The sequence below is a fragment of the Labeo rohita genome, chromosome 6 (assembly GCF_022985175.1).
Source record: "Labeo rohita strain BAU-BD-2019 chromosome 6, IGBB_LRoh.1.0, whole genome shotgun sequence".
NCBI classification, from domain to species: Eukaryota; Metazoa; Chordata; class Actinopteri; order Cypriniformes; family Cyprinidae; genus Labeo; species Labeo rohita.
The window spans coordinates 18,934,366-18,953,474 of NC_066874.1; the positions used below are offsets into that span (position 1 = coordinate 18,934,366).

The window sequence follows — 19,109 nt, forward strand, 5'->3', positions numbered from 1 at the left end:
ATGGCACAAGCTTATAATTTAGAGAAGTCTGTGTTGCAGTTTGCTTTGAAAACACTAGGTGGCAGAGATGTCACACTGTTAGCTGGCATGTATGTAGATTTCTGTTGGATAATTTGTAAATTGGATTATATAATTTCTGTATTTGTTATTATGTAAAGTAAATATGAAATTAAAATTACCCCCATTTGGTTTCTTAATTTCCTGTATTATGAAATACTATTTGAAAGGAAAAACGTGTTTAGAATTTTTTAATGAAAATGTAACCACATGCTCTTTCTCTGGCGGAAGGTTTCTCTGACATCAATAGCTAGACAGTTATTAAAGGGACAGTTCACCCAACAAGGCTAATTGTATCATCATTTACTCAACCTCAAGTTGTTCCAAACCTGTTGTTTCTTTTTTTTTCTGTTGAGCAAAAAAGAAGATATATCAAAGAATGCTGGTAACCAAATGTGACCCTGGACCACAAAACCAGTCATAAGTAGCACAGGTATATTTGTAGCAATATTGTATGGGTCAAAATGATCTATTTTTCTTTTATGTCAAATATCATTAGGATAATAAGTAAAGACCATGTTCCATGAATATATTTTGTAAATTTCCTAACATAAACATATCAAAACTTAACTTTGATTAGTAATATGCATTGCTGAGAACTTCATTTGGATAACTTTAAAGGCAGTTTTCTCAATAATTATTATTATTATTATTTTTTTTGCACCCTAAGATTCCACATTTTCAAATAGTTGTATCTCAGGCAAATATTGTCCTATCCTAACAAACCATATATCAATAGAAAGCTTATTTAGGTTTTTAGATGATGTATAAATCTCAAATTCAAAAAATTGACCATTATGTAGGGCTGCACAATTAATCGAATTTCTAATCGTGATTACAATTACAGATGCTACAATTATGTAATTGTTCAAAGGCACAATAAAAAATAAATTAATTTACATACATTATTCTGCTTTCTTAAGATGTGTGTGTGTGTGGGGGAGAGAGTGTGTGTATTTTTCCTACAGGTTATCTTAAGGTTTTTTCTCATTGTTTTATTTTTTTAAATTTGTACTTTTTTTTTTTTTTTTTTATTTTTTTTATATATATATATATATATATATATATATATATATATATATATATATATATATATATATATATATATATATATATATATATATATATATATGTATATATAATTAAAGAAGAAACTATATGTGACCCTGAATCACAAAACCAGTCATAAAGGTCAATTTTTCAAAATAACAATGTATAACAATGCTTAACAATGTATATTACTAATCAAAAATTAAGTTTTGATATATTTCCAGTAGGAATTTTGCAAAATATCTTCATGGAACATGATTGTTATTTAATTTCCTAATGATTTTTGCCATAATAGAAAAATGAATAATTTTGACCCATACAATGTATTTTTGGCTATTGCTGTAAATATACTCCAGTGACTTGTATATAAAATAAAAAAGTATGGCATGCAGTTGCTTCAAACAATGGTATAAAGCTATTCAAAACCTCATACAATGTAAATTGTGATAATCGTAATTAATAATCGCAATTACAGTTTCAAGCAAACAATTGACAATTATGATTTTTGTCATAATCGTGCAGCCCTACCCTTATGACTGGTTTTGTGGTCCAGGGTCACAAATGGTTGACGGTAGCCAACTGTGGAAGTTAGTGGTCAACTGTTGGTTACCAGCATTCTTCTAAAAAATAAAATAATAATAATATATCTTTATATCTTTAAAATATCTTGTTTTAAGAATTTACATTTTTGAGTGAACTATCTCTTAAATGCCTTGTTTTAGCAGACTTCAGTTCGATCTGGGTTTATTCTATTATGCAACAGGCACCAAATATTCAATAAAAATCCAGGTTTACTTAAAAAAAAAAAAAAAAGATCACATTACTTAACACATTAAGTAAAATGTGTTGTGAACACAATTTCGTACTGACTTGAATATTTGGCGTCCAGCTTCAGAATTATTATTCTGTATACTGTATTTCTTGATTTTCTTTAGATTCTTCTTTTTTTTAATACAAGTAATTTTACAGCTGTCATCAGTAACAATTTTGACACCTTTGTGGCAAATATAAGTGCAGGTGGAATCAGTTTTGTCGCTGAACACTTTTTCAGTTTTATAGAAGTGTGAAATGTTTGTTGCCAGGGTAACTTATCTGTTTGTTGGTGGTGCTCTTGTAAAAGGTAATGCTTTCCAATAAACTGGGCTTGTGCCAGTTTCTGGGTCAAGGAGGATTAAATAATTCATGCTTAATTTGTCTGACTTGTTGCACAGCTACTCTAACTAAACATGTTCATCAGTAGGTCAAAGCATTTGCTCTCTTTAGGGCGAAATGGTCAAACCAGCCTTGTCAGTCCAAATATAATGTAACATTTAAAAGATATGACATAAGCTGTTGAATATACTGTCAGGTTTTTTGTTGAAAGCTTTGCTAGATTTTCTTCTGTATGTGTGTATATGTGTTTGTTGTATTCAAGAAGTAATGTGTGACTCTTGGCTTTCTCTGTTGACGCATTCGGAGAGTTGTTTCTTGTTCACTGAACAGAATGTCAGGCCGCCTTTTTTAAAGTGGGCATTTGGTGTTTATAAGGTTTGTGGCAACAACAATTTTCTGGGGGAGGTTGTGAAACAGGACGATGCATCGTCCTTTTATTAACAGGCATGAAGTCTTTTACACAAACAGATGGTACAGGGCTGTTTATACCTCAGCTACTGATATTTAATATTGAAGTTATGTCATAAAATGACATTTGTCACATTATTTAACTAGAACAGAAGTGAATTAAGTAAATTTTTTAGTACACATTTGGCTGACATTCCTTGTTTTAGCCTTTCCGTGACGTTACACATGAAGAATAATTAAATCTTTCTATTTTTCTCCTGCAAGTCAAATGAAGTCGTGACTCAAATCATTTTTAAGGAGTATTTAGAAGCATTAGAATGTGTCTTGTACATTTACCATCTGTTTAGAAGGTTTTTTTTCAGTTGTACATTGCCGTTCAAATGTTTAAGGTTTAAGATTTGTTTTCGAAAGAAGTCTCTTATGATCACAAAGACTACATTTGCTTTATCAAAAATACAGTAAATTACTGATATTGTCAAATATTGTTCAAATTGTCCTTATTTAAATTACTAACATTTAAGTTGCTAAATAATATCATCAATGTTGAAAACAGTGTACTGCTTAATATTTTTGTAGAAACTATCATACATGTTTTTTTTTTAGCATTCTTTAATAAATAGGAATTTCAAAAGAACAGCATATAGTTGAAATATATATTTTTTGTGACTGTGTAAAAGACTTTACTTATCACTGTTGAACAATTTAATCAATCCTTGCTGCATGAAAGTATTGAAAAAAAAAAAAAATCATACCGATCCCAATCTTCTGATTGGTGTACAGATATTATGTATACTGGTACACTACTAGTCAAAGTTTTTTTTTTTTTTTTTTTTTAAGCAGTCTATTTTGCTCACCAAGCCTGCATTTATTTGATCCAAAATACAGCAAAAGCAGTAATATTGTGAAATATTTTTACTATTTAAAATAACGGCTTTCTATTTGAATATTTTAAAATGTATTTTATTCCTGCGATCGAAGCTAGATTTTCAGCATCATTACTCCAGCCTTCAGTGTCACATTATCCTTCAGAAATCATTCTAATATGCTGATTTGCTATTCAAGAAACATTTTTTTTATTATCAATATTTAAAACAGTTGAGTACATTTTTTTTTTTTTTTTTTTTTTTTTCAAGATTCTTCAATGAATAGATAGATCCAAAGATCAGCATTTATCTAAAATAAGAAGCTTTTATAACATTATACCTAGGATGCCACAGTTATATAATCATTCAAAGGCACATTCACCAAAAAAAAATAATAATAATAATTGAATTACTATTTCAAGGGAGTAATCAACAATTATGATTTTTGTCATAATCGTGCAGCCCTAATTATACCCTATACCATTCAAAACCTTACAGTCAGTATAATTTTTTTTATATTATAGAAATTAGGAAAGAAATTATAGAAAATAATATTTTCATTTATCAAGGCTGTTTTAAATTAATCAAAAGTGATAATAAAGACAATTTTAATGTTACAAAAGATTTCCGATAAATGCTGTTCTTTTGAACTTTACATTCATCAAAGTAACCAGAACATTTTTTTTCAACATATCAGGAAATCAGAATACTGAAATGATTTCTGAAGGATCATGTGACTGGAGTTATGATGCTAAAAATTCATCGTTGAAATCACAGGAATAAATTACATTTTAAAATATATTCAAATAGTAAAGTTATTTCAAATAGTAAAAATATTTACAAATTTTACTGTTTTTGTTGTACTTTGGATCAAATAAATGCAGGCTTGTTTTTTTTTTTTTTTAAACATTAAAAGTCTTTCGACTGGTAGTGTGTGTGTGTGTGTATATATATATATATATATATATATATATATATATATATATATATATATATATATATATATATATATATATATATATATATATACACATATATATATATACACACACACACACACACACACACACACACACACACACACACACACACACACACATATATATATATGTATGTATAATCGTTGGTTTTTGAAAAACAGAAAATGCAAAACAGACACTCTTTTTTTCAGGGGTGACTTTGACCTGTGGTCTCCACTGTATGTTGTTTAGGCATTTCATATTTCCTGAAATGTAACTAGTAAATGAGGCAATTGTTGTTTTTCTGTTTATTACTTAATTTAGTTTTTAAAATATGCAGCCACCCAAAAATGAATTTTCTTTTTCATTTCACTGACCTTGTTGTAAGGCATAAGCTGCATAAAGATTTATAAAACATTTCTCCTTTTGTGTTCCATTGAAAAAGTAATACAGGCATAGGGTTTTTTTGGCAAGACATCAGGTTGAGTTTTTATTTTTGGGTGACCTAATCTTTTCATATTCTCCATTCCTGAGATTTTCCATCTTTGTATTGTGTTCATGTCTTTAGTGCTTGTCATCAGCAGTGGAGAGTAATGCAGTAATGTGGCTGGAGCTGCAGGGCAGTAAGTGCATTAGTTTTGTCCAGCCTTATAAAGTAATAGGAGCTGGAGGTGGAGGCGTCTCTGCCTCACTCTGCCTTGAATTCAAATAAGGTGCTTTTCTAACTCAGGTACAATCAGTAATTTGTTTTAGCCCGTAGCCTCTGTGGGGACAAGTGGATCTGTGGTAGGGCACTAAGTGTACTGTGAGCATGAAGACTTCAAATCCCATGTGTTACCAAATAAAGTGACGCATAACAACTGTTGACAAGGAGACCAAATGGCTGCACGGCTGCCAATAAGCTTAGACTCCACTTGATTTTCCTTGAAAGTCGCAGTTTTTTTATTTCCTTCAGCGTTTTACTTTGCCAAGGTTCACTTAAAGTGTAATGTTAGTTGCTGAAAACTGAATATGCATTATTGATGTTAAAGTAAGGCTGGTTTTGTGCTAATTTCTTAAAGGTTGTGACGTCATAGCCATGAGGATTATAGAGCAAGCTGTCTTTTGGGCTAAAGATTATATATTTTGTCTCAGGCCTTGTGGATTTTAGTGACTCGCTTAAAAGGGTACTTTACTGCAATTGCAACTTTAGTCAAAAAGAAATAAAAGTTTTGTGGAAAACATTCCAGGATTTTCCTCCATATAGCGGACAAATGGTGGCCAATGGGTTGAAGGTCCAAATTACAGCTTCAAAGGGCTCTACATGATCCCAGCCAAGAGTGATTTAAAAAAAAAATCAAAATTTATTTATGTTTAACCACAAATGCTTGTCTACTTTTAACAGCAAATTCCTCAGCTGGGATCGTGTAGAGCCCTTTAAAGCTGCATTGAAAGTACAATTTGGACCTTCAATCCACTGATCCCCGTTGAGGTCCACAATACGGAGAAAAATCCTGGAATGTTTTCCTCAAAAACCGTAATTACTTTTTGACTGCAGAAAGAATGACTTGAATGTCTTGGATGACATGTTCCAGATCACTTTTTGATACATAAATTATGTATCACTTTTTGTTTACTGTTGCAGAAATAGCTGTGTGAAAGTGTCTGACTAGACTGATTAGGCCATGTCATTGTAGTCTTATCAGAGATTGGGCGTTTTGCCTCAGAGTTGAAGGAGGTGACCTCATAGAAGCTGCAGTGAATATTTGGAGCATTTACAGTAACCGTCATTACTCAAATGTGCCCTCTCGCCTATGTTGCCAAATCTTCAACGGATATTTTGGGCCTGGAGTTGATATAACCTGGTGGACCAATATGTCTGTTACCAGAACCCAGACATCTTGACATTTCTCCAAAAGCATTCTGTAGGAAACTAAATGCTTGTCATGAAAGGGCATTAAGGAACAGATGGGAACAAAAGTTTGGGGAAGTTTGTATTATTTTACAATTTCTAGGTCTTACCTAGCGTAACGATCGGTTATTTTAATAAAAAATAATATAATTTATATACTTTTTAATGCCAAACGCTCATCTTGTCTTACTTGGTCTATAACCAATCGTTTCATTAGATAAGACCCTTCTTCCTCAGATGGGATTGTTTACAACCGCATTTGGGATCGTTTGAAGCCGCATTTGAACTGCATTTTGGAAGATCAAAATTGGGGCACCATATCAGTCCATTATATGGAGAGAAAATGCAGAAATGTTTTCCTCAAAAAACATAATTTCTTCGGTGCAGGGTACCCCTTCAGTGTTTAAATCTGCACATTTGTAAAACTAGAAATGATTTTATAAATAATTATTATTTTGAAGCACCTAACACCATTCCTACCCGAAACCTAAACTTACCCACTTCTCAACTATATAAAACACAGGCAAATGTAAGTATAGACACATGTATTTATTGCAAAATTGACCACAAACGGTATAAAAGTGTTACAAACATCTCGTGGTGCATTCTAAATCATGCGATATCGTTATATGAACAGCCTGGGTGAAATTTTAGGTTTTATTGCTGAAATAATCTTGCTCCATGAACGCACACAGTCACGTACCATTTAGAAAATACACATGATGCAATCAATCACAAGACACACGAGAGCCAATGCCATTTCACAAAGCTGATGTAATTGCCAGTTTTGAATTTGCACAGTAAACAGTTAGTTTTACGGCAGATTGCGGGTGGAGATGGTGATCGCTTTTGCATGCTTCACACAAATCAATCGTTTTACCTTGGAACACTTGGTATTATTTTTACTTTCAAATAAACAGTGTTTGTTGTCGTATGTGCCTGTTATATCTTGTTTATATAATTTACAAATGGGTACTTTTAGGGGTGGGGTTAGGTTACGAGCTCAAATATGTCTAAACTGTTTAAATTAAAAATACATGTAAATAATATATGGTGGCTGATTAAACAGAAATCACTGAATGTGTTGCAGTGGCAGAAAGAAAAAATGTGGTGCATGTATGAAAGTTATTGCCTAATGAAATAAATTTAGATTGAAAATCATGACACGCAAAAAAAAAAAAAAAAAAAATTGTGGATTAAAAAAGTGGATTAAAATTTTGTGACTGTCACGATTTGCCATGACACTAGGTTGGGTAGTTGTGTTGCTGTCTAAGCAGGGTCTGAAAGCTCTCGGATTTCATTAAAAATATCTTAATTTGTGTTGCAAAGATGAACGAAAGTCTTACGGGTTTGGAATGATATGAGGGTGAGTAATTAATGACAGAATTTCATTTTTGGGTGAACTATCCCTTTAAATAGGCTTATACTTTTCCCTGTCTGCTGCCTTTGACATCAGGAAAGTCACTGTTAAAAGTTTTGAAACTGTGATTAACCAATTAGCAATATAATTTTCCAGTATCTTCAGAGTGATTAGTCACATGACATTTACAGCTCTAGTGATTGGCTCAAAGTGTGGCCCAGTAAGCAAAGATGGATCTGGCGGGTCCTGTTTCAACTGAATGGAAATACTAACATATAGCTTTCTCAAGTTGTTATAGACCACCTTGTGTGTAACGTTTGACACGATTTGGCTACCTGAATAATAATATGACACTCATATTATGCTAGTGTGCCTCAGATGCTCCAGCCACGTTGCTGTCTCAGCTTTGTACCGCTTTGCGTTCCAGTCATCGGTCTGCTCTAAACCCCGTTCTCCCTGCCTGTCTAAAAGCCTCCGTTAGTCTAGCTGAGAGCAAAGAGGAGGAAACGCAGGGGAGGAGGGGGAGAGAGACAGCTTTACTGAAAAATGAGCTGTGTCATTCTTGGGGAATCTAACGGACCACAGTTTAGAGTCCCGTAGTGCGAGCCGTCCCTTTACGGCCAGCATGTGGGTCCACGTGTTCACCCGTGAATCTCTCTGGTGGGTTCTCTAGCCCCCTTTATATCACGATCCTATCCTGCGTGCACTGCATCATGGGATCACCTTGACGCAGCTTCTGGGGGTGGGTGGGGAGTTCGGATCAGAGCTGAGGAGCTCTGTCAAACCTCTGGATGCCACTCTGTGCCGGGTTTCACCTCAGGACTCGTGAGTGACATGCTGGCCTCTATTTGGTACGCCAAGAAGATGGGACGACGTCTGATCAGAAGCATTAGGAGGACCAAAAGATTGCAGCTGCAGTTGCTGGTGGGTAATAGTTAGTATTACATGCGTGAAACAGGGTTGTGGAAAGCGTGCCTGCAGAACGTGTTCGCTCCAGACAGAATGACTTTGAGCTGTGCATGTAAATCACAGGATGGACGAGAGGAGGAAAATATTGCCTTCGTAGTAACATTTTATTATTTTTCAATTCAGAGCTGCATAGACTTTTTATACAGGCTTTATATAGTTTTGCTTTTGGTAGGAGCAGCATGTGCTTTGCATTTTTATTCTGAAGTATGCACAGATTTGGACTGCCCAGTTTTCTGTAAAACTATAGCATATGTTTTGTTTGTTTGTTAAAAGTTTTTTGATTTGGAGAGTCCTTAAGGAAACATGGTGATTGGAAAAAATATGAGATGAGAGGACAAATTACACTACCAGTCAAAAGTTTTTGAACAGTAAGATTTTTAATGTTTTTTTTTTTTTTAAAGAAGTCTGCTCATCAAGCCTGCATTTATTTGATCCAAAGTACAGAAAAAAACAATAAAACTGTGATATATTTTTACTATTCAAAATAACTGTTTTCTATTTGAATATATTTTAAAATGTCATTTATTCCTGTGATTTCAAAGTTACGTTTTAGCATCATTACTTCAGTCACATGATCCTTCAAAAATCATCCTAATATTCTGATTTGCTGCTCAAAAAACACATTTATTATTATTATTATTATTATTATTATTATTATGTTTAAAACAGCTGAGTAGATTTTTTTTTTTTTGTTTGTTTCTTTGACTAGAAAGTTCAGAAAAACTGCAATCTTTTGTAACATTATAAATGTCTTTATCATCATTTTTGATCAATATAAAGCATCCTTGCTAAGTAAAAGTATAAATTTCTATTTCTTTTCCAAAAAAATTAATTTGACTGACTCCAAGCTTTTGAATGGTATAGTGTATAATGTTACAAAAGCTTTTTATTTGAGATAAATGCTGATCTTTCTATTCATTAAAGAATACTGAAAAAAAATAAAATAAATATTGATAGTAATAACAATAATAATAAATAATTCTTGAGCAGCAAATCAGCATATTAGGATGATGTGACACTGAAAACTGGAGTAATGATAATTAGCTTTGATCACAGGAATAAATTACATTTTAAAATATATTCAAATAGAAAATAGTTATTTTAAGTAGTAACTATTTCACAATTTTACTGTTTTTGCTGTACCTTAGATCAAATAAATGCAGGCTACTTATACTTTATTATAAAACATGAAGAATCTTACTGTTCAGAAACTTTTGATTGGTAGTGTATATTTCAATGCTTTTGAAGTGTTATGTTCTTCAGGAAAATTTGTATTTGCTCCCCCCCAAAATTTGTGTTCTTAAGCAAAACATTTGTGTTCTCTGGGAAAACTGTTGTATTCACTTGCAAAACATTTATATTCCCTCAAAAAACTATGCCTTTACTCTGAAAGCTATTGTGTTGTGTTGCAATCTGGAAAAACTTTGCATTCGCTCACTGAACTGAAATATAGTTTTCCCTTAAATATAGTTTTATATTATTACCATCACAGAAGTTTTCTGGACGAGTGTAGAAGTTTCTTGGGCGAACGTGAAGTTTCTCGGGGGAATGCAGAAGCTTTGCAAAATAGTGTAAAAGCATTGAAATATTGATTACTTTTTATTCATTTTATAGTATATCATTACAGTATATTTTTGTTTTTTTTTTGTTTTACCTTTATTATTTTACCTTGCAAATCTTGTTGTATATGTGAGACTAAATGAACAAACAGGACTTATTCATGCTGTGAGTTATTCTTTATGCTACTAGCATGATTAAAATGTTATCTGCTATTATCACTTTTCTTTATCAAAACCCTGTAAAGTAACAGTTTACCCAAAATTATCATAATTTACAGTTATGCTGTTTTAACCCAATTTATTATCTTTTTCAATATGATGCAAATGATAATGTTTGGCTAAGTGTCCAAATTTTTTTTTAAAAATCAGCAAAAACTTTTACCTAAAAACTTTTAGTTCATATGAATTGTGCATCAGTCTGTTCCTGAACATAAATCTATTTTATGCCTTCAGAAAACTTATGAAAACTTATGAAAACTTATTGAATAAAAAAAAATTGGTAACGCTTTACAGTAAGGTTCATTAGTTAACATGAACTAAAAATGAATAATACTTCTACAGCATTTATTAATCTTAGTTAAAGGTATATTTCGCCCAAAAATGAAAAAAACTTACATTAATTACTCACCCTCATGTCATTTCAAACCCGCAAGTCCTTTGTTCATATTTGGAACACAAGTTAGGATATTTTTGATGAAATCCAAGAGCTTTCTGACCCTCCGTAGACAGAATGGCACTAAAAATGGCGCTAAGGTGACGCAGAGGAGAGGAATTGTTAAATAAAGTTGTTATTTTAGTTTTTTTGCACAACAAAAAGTATTCTCATAGCTTTATAAAATTACGGTTGAACCACTGATGTTACATGGACTATTTTTTTGAGTTCTTGGTACTTTTCTGGACCTTAAACGTGGTAGGACCCTTGCAGACTATGGAGGGTCAGAAAGCTTCTGGATTACATCAGAAATATCTAAATTTTTGTTCTGAAGATGAACAAAGGCCTTACGGGTTTGGAAAGACATGAGGGCGAGTAATTAATGACAGATTTTTCATTTTTGGGTGAGCTGTTTCTTTAATGTTAATTTCAGCATTTACCAATGCATTATTAAAATCACAAGTTGTGTTTGTTAACATTAGTTAATTCACTGTGAACTAACATGTTATTAACTAGCATTAACAAAGATTAATGAACAGTGTAATAAATGTATTGTTCATTGTTCATGTTAGTTAATAATACATTAATGTTGACAAATGACACCTTATTTTAAAGTGTTACCAAAATATTAGTCATATTACCAAAGTTTATACAGGAATCAGTTATATAAGAAACAGTATGAATAGATAAATAACTAAAGCTCATTACATGCCTTTTTCTCCCCTGTAAATCCCCATGCGCCCTTCTTATCATTAGATATGCCGCATTTTAAAAGTCTCTCAATGGTTCTTCATTTTTCTACCTTTTATGTAAATGTGTCTCTGTGAGCATGAAAGGAGAATTTACTGCAAAGATGATAATGGAACAATCATGCGGTGTCTGCCGACAGAAGATATGCACGTTCGCATGTAGAGTAGCGCCACATGCCATTTTTATTGTCACCCCAAGTGCTCGACACTCCATCTCTGAAATAACTGCTCATCTCTTTGCGTGTTTACTGCCGAAATTCATTTGGCCTTGAGACGGAGAGCCTGAAGAAGAGGCAGGGGACGCTCCGAAGGCTTTTGTCCTTGTATTGTGCTATCGATTGATTGCCCATAATGCTGGTGGTTGTGGAAAAGAAGAGGGAACGGCTCAGAGACCGTGAGGTGGTAAACAAAAGAGACAGCTGCTTATTAGAAAAGAGAGGCCCCTTTAAAATAAGTCGAAACGTGTCTGTTTGTGAGAGTGTGTAATTGTAGAAAGCAGGTTTTGTTTTGTGACAAAACTTGAGAGGTATTTCCACACGTAGATGTAATATTAACCAATGCTTTATCTTTGTCTGTTTTCACTAACTGTTTTAGTACTGGATTGAATCTTTGTCCTGAAGCGAAACTGCTCTAGGCTTTATTGCAGTGCTGATGAAGCACTGTAGAAAGGCCAAACATATTTTAAAGAAAACACAAGCTCTTTTTCACATTGATAGACACGGGATTGATATTGCACTTCTGTGACTGCCAGAGCAGAACGTCAATGTTCCAACACAACATGTTCAGTTCAGCCTATGACATGTAAGAGAGAGGCGTGATCATTTAATTACTGTACAGCTCATATATTTCCCTACAGAGCAAAAGACTACAAGGCAAGCAGTAATGTGCTTTCTGCAGGCTGTATTATGCCACATTAGAATATAGAATAGGAAAAAAGGAAACCATAAACATCAGTGCGTCACAGACGCATTACTGATTGTCAACAGCTATCTTGTTGTCACTGTCTGCTTCTTTTGGTCATGTGTAATTGAGATTATTGTTATTAATAATACTGAAATGTAGATGCTGTTTATCTGTGCACAAATCACTGCAATATCGGAGCATTCTGGGATGTTGCCAGTTACTAAGATGTTTGTGGTTGCTATGTTACTTGAAGGCTCAAATCAGTCTATGTGATATTTTGGTCCCCAGATAATATAAATTTAATTGCCCACCTGGCAAAAGTGATTCAACTGCTTTGAATATTAACGAATAAACATTAATATGAATTTGTACCTATTAGCAAACAGTTATGCCATAGCAAGCACCATTAATTAAAAACAATTTATATGACACTGGTGAGGCAATGGGGTACAACACAGAGGAGACCACAAGTGAAAATCCAAAATTTATTCAGATTTTATTATCAGCATAAAAAATACAGTGAAAACTTAATTGAAAAATGATTGTGAATATCAGTATTATTTGGAATGTTTCTCTTTTTGCTTTAATGACAGCAGCACCTGAAAGAAAAGTAAAACATGTTGATCTGTTTTGTTGTAAAATTTCTCTGTAATGTTTCAAAAAATCTAAATCTCTGTTTATTTCCAGGTTTAAAATTACATTTTGACTTCCTTTTTTTTTGACCCCATTGTATATTATTTACAACTGCTAAATTAAATTGAAATAATTTAAATTAAATTAAATTAATTGACAGGAATCGAAGGGAGAGAGAAAGGGGGATGGGATTGGGAGTCCTCGAGCTGGGATTCAAACTCGGGACGCCCGTAGCGCAATGGCGCTGCATGATACAATTTATAAAAATAAAAACAATTATTAATCATTTTTAATTGAGTAATTAAATTGTTACATCCATTAAATATATTTTAAAAACTTTAAAAATTAAAATGCATTTTAATTTAATGTGTATTTATTGTAAATTAAATTTAATTGACAGGAATCAAAGTTGGAGAGAGCGGGGGGAATTGGAAAAGGTATTCAATCTGGGACACTCATAGCGCAATGGCGCTATATGATAAAATTTATAATAGTAAATTTAATTATTAATAATTCTTAATTGGATAGTTAAATTGTGTATTAAGGGCAGTATTAAATTATGTATAACAAAAAAACTTTTTGTATCCATTTTTTTGTAAGTTAAGTTAAAATGCAAGTATCTTGACAATATTGTGGTTTGGTACATAAATATAGTTATTAAATAGTTTTAATTTAAAATATCTTGGATAGGATTCCTTAAACTGCTTTTGTTTTTTATGGTTTTATGCTCTTGTTAGCCAATGATTAGACGCAAAAATTCCAGTTGTGAAGAACCGTGTTTATGTAAGGAATTAATGGCGACAGGCTGTTTAATTATTTAAAAAGTATTGCACACTTGGGGTATGCACTATTTTAATACTCAACGTTGTGTTTCAATACATTGGCCAGGTTTTTGTTCGTACCTAGTGATGGAGGCTTAAGCCATTAATAGCACAATAATGCAGTAATAAGTGAACTTATTAATAAAATTATTATGCATGTGTGAATTACCCGTGTCTCTCAGCAGTGAGCAGCAGCAGCGTCTTTACGTGTTATTGCGTTTTCTTAAAAGTTGTTACTGATAAAATCGTCGCACATTTCTGTGCGAGTGTGTATTTGTGGGAGACAAAGAGTAAGTGCTTTACATACATACATAAAACACAGTTTTGTGGCAAAAACTTGGAAATAGTTTGTTGTTTTTATCTCGTTTTTAGCTTGGTCAGTGTCGTTGTGGGTTTTGGTTCTTTTGCTGTTATAGCCAACAAGGACCTTTTGGAATTACTGAAATCATTTGGCGAAGTAATATGGACATGTAATGCGGTCAAGACTTGACTGGATCAACTTCAGCCATGCATTTCTCTAGAACGTCTGTCAGCCAATCAGATTTAAGCATTCCACAGCCTGTAGTATAATTAATATTCTGTTGGATTTAATATGTTAATATAGAATGAGAGGGTGTCCATGTTGTAATTGATGTCAACAAGGAAGCATTTTTCCTCCCTTTAAATATTGATAAGCTTATCCATTTTGTAACCCCTAATAGCTATGTACTAGTATAGCTATGCATTACATGGTTAGCTGCATTTTATTATTTCCATTCAGCATTGTTTTTTCCCCTCACTCCGTTGACTTAATTTAGGGTGGTGACCCACATGTCTAGAGTGATCAGTGTTACAATAAGGTTTGAAGTTTTAAAGTTTCATTGTCAAGTCAAGCGGCTGATTTAGGACACTTAATTGAATCGGAGAACATACTAGTGTCATTGTAGTGAATATACAGCACCAATGTCTTGTCGAGTCATTTAACACCGTACGGAGTCTTGAGCTGCCATAACGTTGGGGTTCTGGATTTCGGAGATGTCCGTTAAGTCGGTAAGCCATGGTGAGGGGTCCACAGCAACACTCATGAAAAATAAATGCACAGTGTTTTTATTTAATTGCTGATGAATTATTGATACACTTCAATATTTAGAAGGTCAAATTTAAATGAGAATGCTGGAAAGCATGTCCTGGGGCATTGTCTCAAGGCAGTGATCTGCTCCAATGTAATGTGATGTTGTTGGGTTGTGTAGACTTACATTTTTTTTATAAAAAAATACAAGGCCACAGGGCTATCAGCACTGACAATAGTAAATGTAATGATTTAATAATTGTAATAAAATAATTAAATGGTGTATTAAATGCATTAAATTATATTTAAAAAATTAAAAAATTAAAATGTATTTTAATTTAATTTGTATCTCTTTTTTTGTAGTGCTGTCAAAATTAGCGCATTAAAGAAGTCCACTTCCAGAACAACAATTTACAGATAATGTACCCACCCCCTTGTCATCCAAGATGTTCATGTCTTTTTTTCTTCAGTCATAAGGAAATTATGTTTTTTGAGGAAAACATTTCAAGGTTTTTCTCCATATAATAGACTGATATGGTGCCCTGAGTTTAAACTTTCAAAATGCAGTTTAAATGTGGCTTCAAACGATCCCAGCTGAGGAAGAAGGGTCTTATCTAGCGAAACAATTGGTTATTTTCATAAAAATAATACAATTTATATACTTTTTAATGTCAAATGCGCATCTTGTCTTGCTCTTCCCGACCTCTTGTTTTTTTCCAGATTAATGACAGTTAGGGTATGTTGTAAAACTCCCATCTCATGTTCTCCCTCAACTTCAAACTTTAAAATCGTCTTATATCGCTGTTTTACCTTTTTTGTTAAAGGTGTTTGATCTTCTATGCATGTTCACTTCTCAAAGACTGGGTCAGTACTTCTGCAGCGATGTAGGACGCTTTTGAAATGATTTTTGGGAGTTTTTTTTTGACATACCCTAACTGTCTTGAGCCAGAATACACAGAGTTCAGGGAGAGCAAGACAAGACGAGCGTTTGAGATAAAAAAAATAAATAAAAAAATAAGTTGTATTATTATTATTTTTTTTTTAATGAAAATAACCGATCGTTTTGCTAGAGAAGACCCTTCTTCCTCAGCTGGGATCGTTTACAACTGCATTTGGGATTGTTTGAAGCCGCATTTAAACTGCATTTTGGAAGTTCAAACTCGGGGCACCATAGCAGTCCATTATATGGAGAAATGTTTTCCTCAAAAAAACAATTTCTTTACGACTGAAGAAAGAAAGACATGAACATCTTGGATGACACGGTGAGTACATTATTTGTAAATTGTTGTTCTGGAAGTGGACTTCTCCTTTAACGCAGATGATAAATTTTTCCAGTTTAACGGCATAAAAAAATAATAATGAGGGGCTAGAGTTGGCCACTCCACTCACAACTGCTGCTTCTGTCTCTTTTTTTTTTTTTTTTCTTCACAAGAAGTGCATTTTAGTCTTTTCAGACGCACACTCCAACTTCACTTCAGAGTCAGGCGCTAGTCAAACTAGCACGGGAAAGATACAGGTGACGAGGGAGCGTCAGTAGAACAACAGTAAACTGGAGTCAGATGAGATGATGTCAGGCATATGTCAGTAAAAACGAATACTGTCAGCTGTTATACTGTGCTCATAGCACACATGCTTCAGTTGTACATGCTTTAGCCTGTATAATTTCATATTAAATGCGATTGGAACTGTGAGCATGTATGTCAGATCCACGTCACATTCAGCAGGGGGGTAGCTCTTAAAGTAATAGCAGCCAAATAACTAATAACCCAGCTGCTGTGATGTCTGTTAATCAAAGAACAAAAGAAAAGGGGGAAATCAGTACTTTAGTTGCTTTAAGGATTCATCTATATTTAATTTAGTATTTAGTGTTTGATAACTTTATTGAATTTCTGCATATTTCCTACATGCTAAAGAGCACAGCTGAATAATGGGTTTATGTGAAGATTGTTTTAAGTTCACTTAAATTAGAAGTTGTTTTTTTAAGTCTAATAAATGTTAAAATTAATAACATTCGATTATACTGTAATGTTGAATGGCTATAGTCAATGGTTAAATGGTAAAAGGAAAAAAGAACAGCTTCCTAGAGACAACAGTAATATTGATATCAGTGATACCTTTAGTCATAAAAAACATTTAACAAATATTAAGAATATTCTGTCTTTGTTGATTGACAGCACTGTTATTTAGTAAATGTTTAAAAAGAAAATGTCCTGTAATTTTATGAAACGCAATAGCAATACTTTTAAATCAGCATTAGTGCCGTTATTTCCCTTAACCACAAATGGACGTCCTGGTTTTGTTTGTTTGTTTGTTTGTTTGTTTCTGTCCTCTCAGTGCTAATTTGAAAATTGCCAGTATCACTAAAGACGGTTGCCAGTATCTCTGATCAGATGCTGTGCGGTAATAGGCCCATTGCGTGTGGTTCTTTAATTTCTATTAAAGCCCTGTGAATATAAGCTATTTAGGTGGAGGAGAAGGCAGGGCTCAGGCTCTGTGGGGTTGCTTGCTTTATTTGATGTGGAAGCTGTTGCCATGGTTTTGGTCCTGGGGGAATAGAGGCACAAGCTGTGACAATGTCTGTTACCTCATTTGACACCTGTGGCACACCTTGGATAGTTTTCACCGGCACAGAGCTGCCGTCAATAGGTTTGACTGCGGAGCGTTGCCGCGGTGGAGATCTGCAGGAATTCTAGTCTTATTAACAAAGACGAGGTTATTTTTGCAATCGCTTTTCTCTTTCTTTTTTTTCTGCCTGTGAAGGCACAGCCTTTTGTCTCCCCCTCACTGAATCACATGTGTGTGGAAAGAGACTGCAGCGTGTGAAAGCCGATCTGTGTCAGAAGGAGCATCCAGACAGCATGGAATCGTCATCTTCTTCTTCTGAACGCGTAGCGCACGCACGCTTCCTGGATTTACCTTTACCTCTGGATCTCGCTGGATCTGAGCCTCTCTCTCCCGTTCGGAGCCGTGAGTATGTTTGCTAGCACAAAGTTTTCTAATCATTAGGTAATCGTATCTTTTCCGACAATGAAGCTTTTAGCCTAAAGTGCAAGGAGGAGGGAAAAATCAATAGCTTTGCTGAAATAGTTTTCGTGGCTCGGCTGGCTCTAATGATCAGCCGGAAAACTGGAGTCCTCCGAGTGTGGCCATGCCTAAGAAGAAAAGGACTACAACAACACCAATCGTTTCTTTTTCATCAGGGCACCGCCGTGAATGCCAGCATCTATATTTAATGCGCAGTGGAAGGCTTGCTTTTGCTTTTAAGAAAGTGATGTGATTGATACCTGCTCGTGGACGATCTCGTAGCCCCAGTCCATTTAGATTAAGAATCCCTGGAGAACTGTGGGCTTTCGACTGCAACACTTGCCAGTTAATTGAACCCATTTCCTGCTTCTTCAGGCTCTTAGGTTCTCCCCCATGCACAGAGAGCTCCCCGGTCCTTCATTGATCCTCTCTCAGGTCTCAGCTCGTCTGGAGCTGGAGTCACAGCCCAGAGTAGCGTGCACCGCTTGTGGGCAGCTCGATCACCTCCTCCCTTCTCGCTGCCCACTCCACCTTCCAGCATGAGCCTGCTGCACACTTGATCTCCCAGCTGGTGAGGACAGGAAGGTTGCGAGTTGGCCGACGAATGGATTTTGAGCTGTCGGCTTCGACTTCGCGCTTACGTTATTCCATGAGAGGATGCTGTAACCTTATCCAGGTGCACCCTCCCTCTTCTGCCACGCTTCCACTTTCAGAACTGCCTCGACGCTTGACAGCTGTTGCGGCTCTGTCCTGGCCCCAAGGGCTGTGATGAACTACATCTTCGGGAATAACACGCTGTACCCGCGAGGCGGTCGGGCCAACACCGCATCCGGACATGCCGCCCCAGGGTCCAAGCAGAGGCAGTGGGCCAAGCGGAGCTCCAGCGAAGAACTGCCTTCGTCTTCCTCTCGCTGGCAGCAGCTGCTGGCCTTCTTCACGAGACGCGGTGCCTTCAGCGACTGCATCACGGCAGGAGCAAGCCAGGTAACTCTTGCCACAGCACACCTGCTG

At 34.7% G+C, this 19,109-nt stretch overlaps 1 protein-coding gene across 27 annotated transcripts in view; it reads left to right on the forward strand.

Moving 5' to 3' along the window:
- The window catches only part of dlg1a (discs large MAGUK scaffold protein 1a), a 144,284-nt gene that overhangs the window by 58,418 nt on the left and 66,757 nt on the right, over positions 1-19,109 (forward strand). Inside the window, exon 1 of one of the 27 annotated variants that reach the window (XM_051113499.1) lies at positions 17,701-19,082. The exons of 22 other annotated variants lie outside the window; for them this stretch is intronic. In XM_051113499.1, the coding sequence (XP_050969456.1) occupies positions 18,867-19,082 (216 nt within the window). In that variant the 5' untranslated portion in view covers positions 17,701-18,866. Of the gene's footprint in view, positions 1-17,700; positions 19,083-19,109 lie in introns of those variants that run through there. 4 more of the 27 variants (XM_051113502.1, XM_051113503.1, XM_051113501.1 and 1 more) reach the window with 4 other exon arrangements.